Genomic DNA, 880 nt, shown 5'->3' on the forward strand with positions numbered 1-880 from the left:
GAGAGAGAGAGAGAGAGAGAGAGAGAGAGAGTAGCTAATATGCAAGGGAGTCTCAATGCATTTGGAAAATCTCAATGAATCATAATTTCATCATAGGGCCACTTTGGTTGCTATAAGCTAGAAACCAAAAAATGATGAAGTTTGTTAAATCCATCATTCGTTTGGGTCTGTTTAGACATTAATATTGATTTCATACTTCACAAAAGTTCTCAAACCTCTCCCAAAAATGATGATTTCATTTTCATAATCAAAATGATTGAAAGAAATCATCATTTTTTAAAACATGTTTTTTAGTTACAATCAACCAAATGAGCCCTCAGAATTTTCAATTTCTCATATACTATCAACCACCTAAGGATTTACCATAAGAAAGTTGTTCCTAGCAATGCATTTATTTATTAACCTAATCAAACTGGCGATCGACTTCTCTATTTGTTGCTAATAAAATTTTAATTTAAAAAATAAAACACATGATATTGTCAGGAAGCGAATCAGCGAATGCATGGTTACCATTTGGGAATACCCCTCGATGAGACGAGCATAGTCCAATGTATCACCACCCTTCTCCACAGAGGTCCCATTTCGCGGCCTACGTTCCTCCCTCCTGCGATCCGTTGTCGAAACCCTACCGGACGAAACCCTTGAAGGCGACCGGCTCCTACTCCCTCTCCGCGATCTACCCCGATCCCTATCCCTATCCCTCGTCCCATTCCTGTTCGGGCGATATCTTTCCCTGTCTTCAGCATCCTCGTCCGAATAACTCCTCGACCTTCGTCTCTTATCCCTACCGCACGATCTAAATCCCCGATCTCGTTCTCTATCCCGCTCCCTACTGGAGGAGGAGCGGGGCTCCGAAGAACGGAAGTTCGGCGAGGAAGAG

At 42.3% G+C, this 880-nt stretch overlaps 1 protein-coding gene across 1 annotated transcript in view; it reads right to left on the reverse strand.

Moving 5' to 3' along the window:
* The window catches only part of LOC110026196, a gene marked incomplete in the record, with an annotated part of 97,417 nt that extends 96,543 nt beyond the window's left edge, over positions 1-874 (reverse strand). Inside the window, 1 exon segment of the mRNA XM_020727057.1 lies at positions 511-874. Within this exon segment, the coding sequence (XP_020582716.1) occupies positions 511-513 (3 nt within the window).
* Between the last annotated feature and the right edge of the window lie 6 nt (positions 875-880).

This window comes from Phalaenopsis equestris, unplaced genomic scaffold (genome assembly GCF_001263595.1).
Source record: "Phalaenopsis equestris unplaced genomic scaffold, ASM126359v1 Scaffold000359, whole genome shotgun sequence".
Lineage (NCBI taxonomy): Eukaryota > Viridiplantae > Streptophyta > Magnoliopsida > Asparagales > Orchidaceae > Phalaenopsis > Phalaenopsis equestris.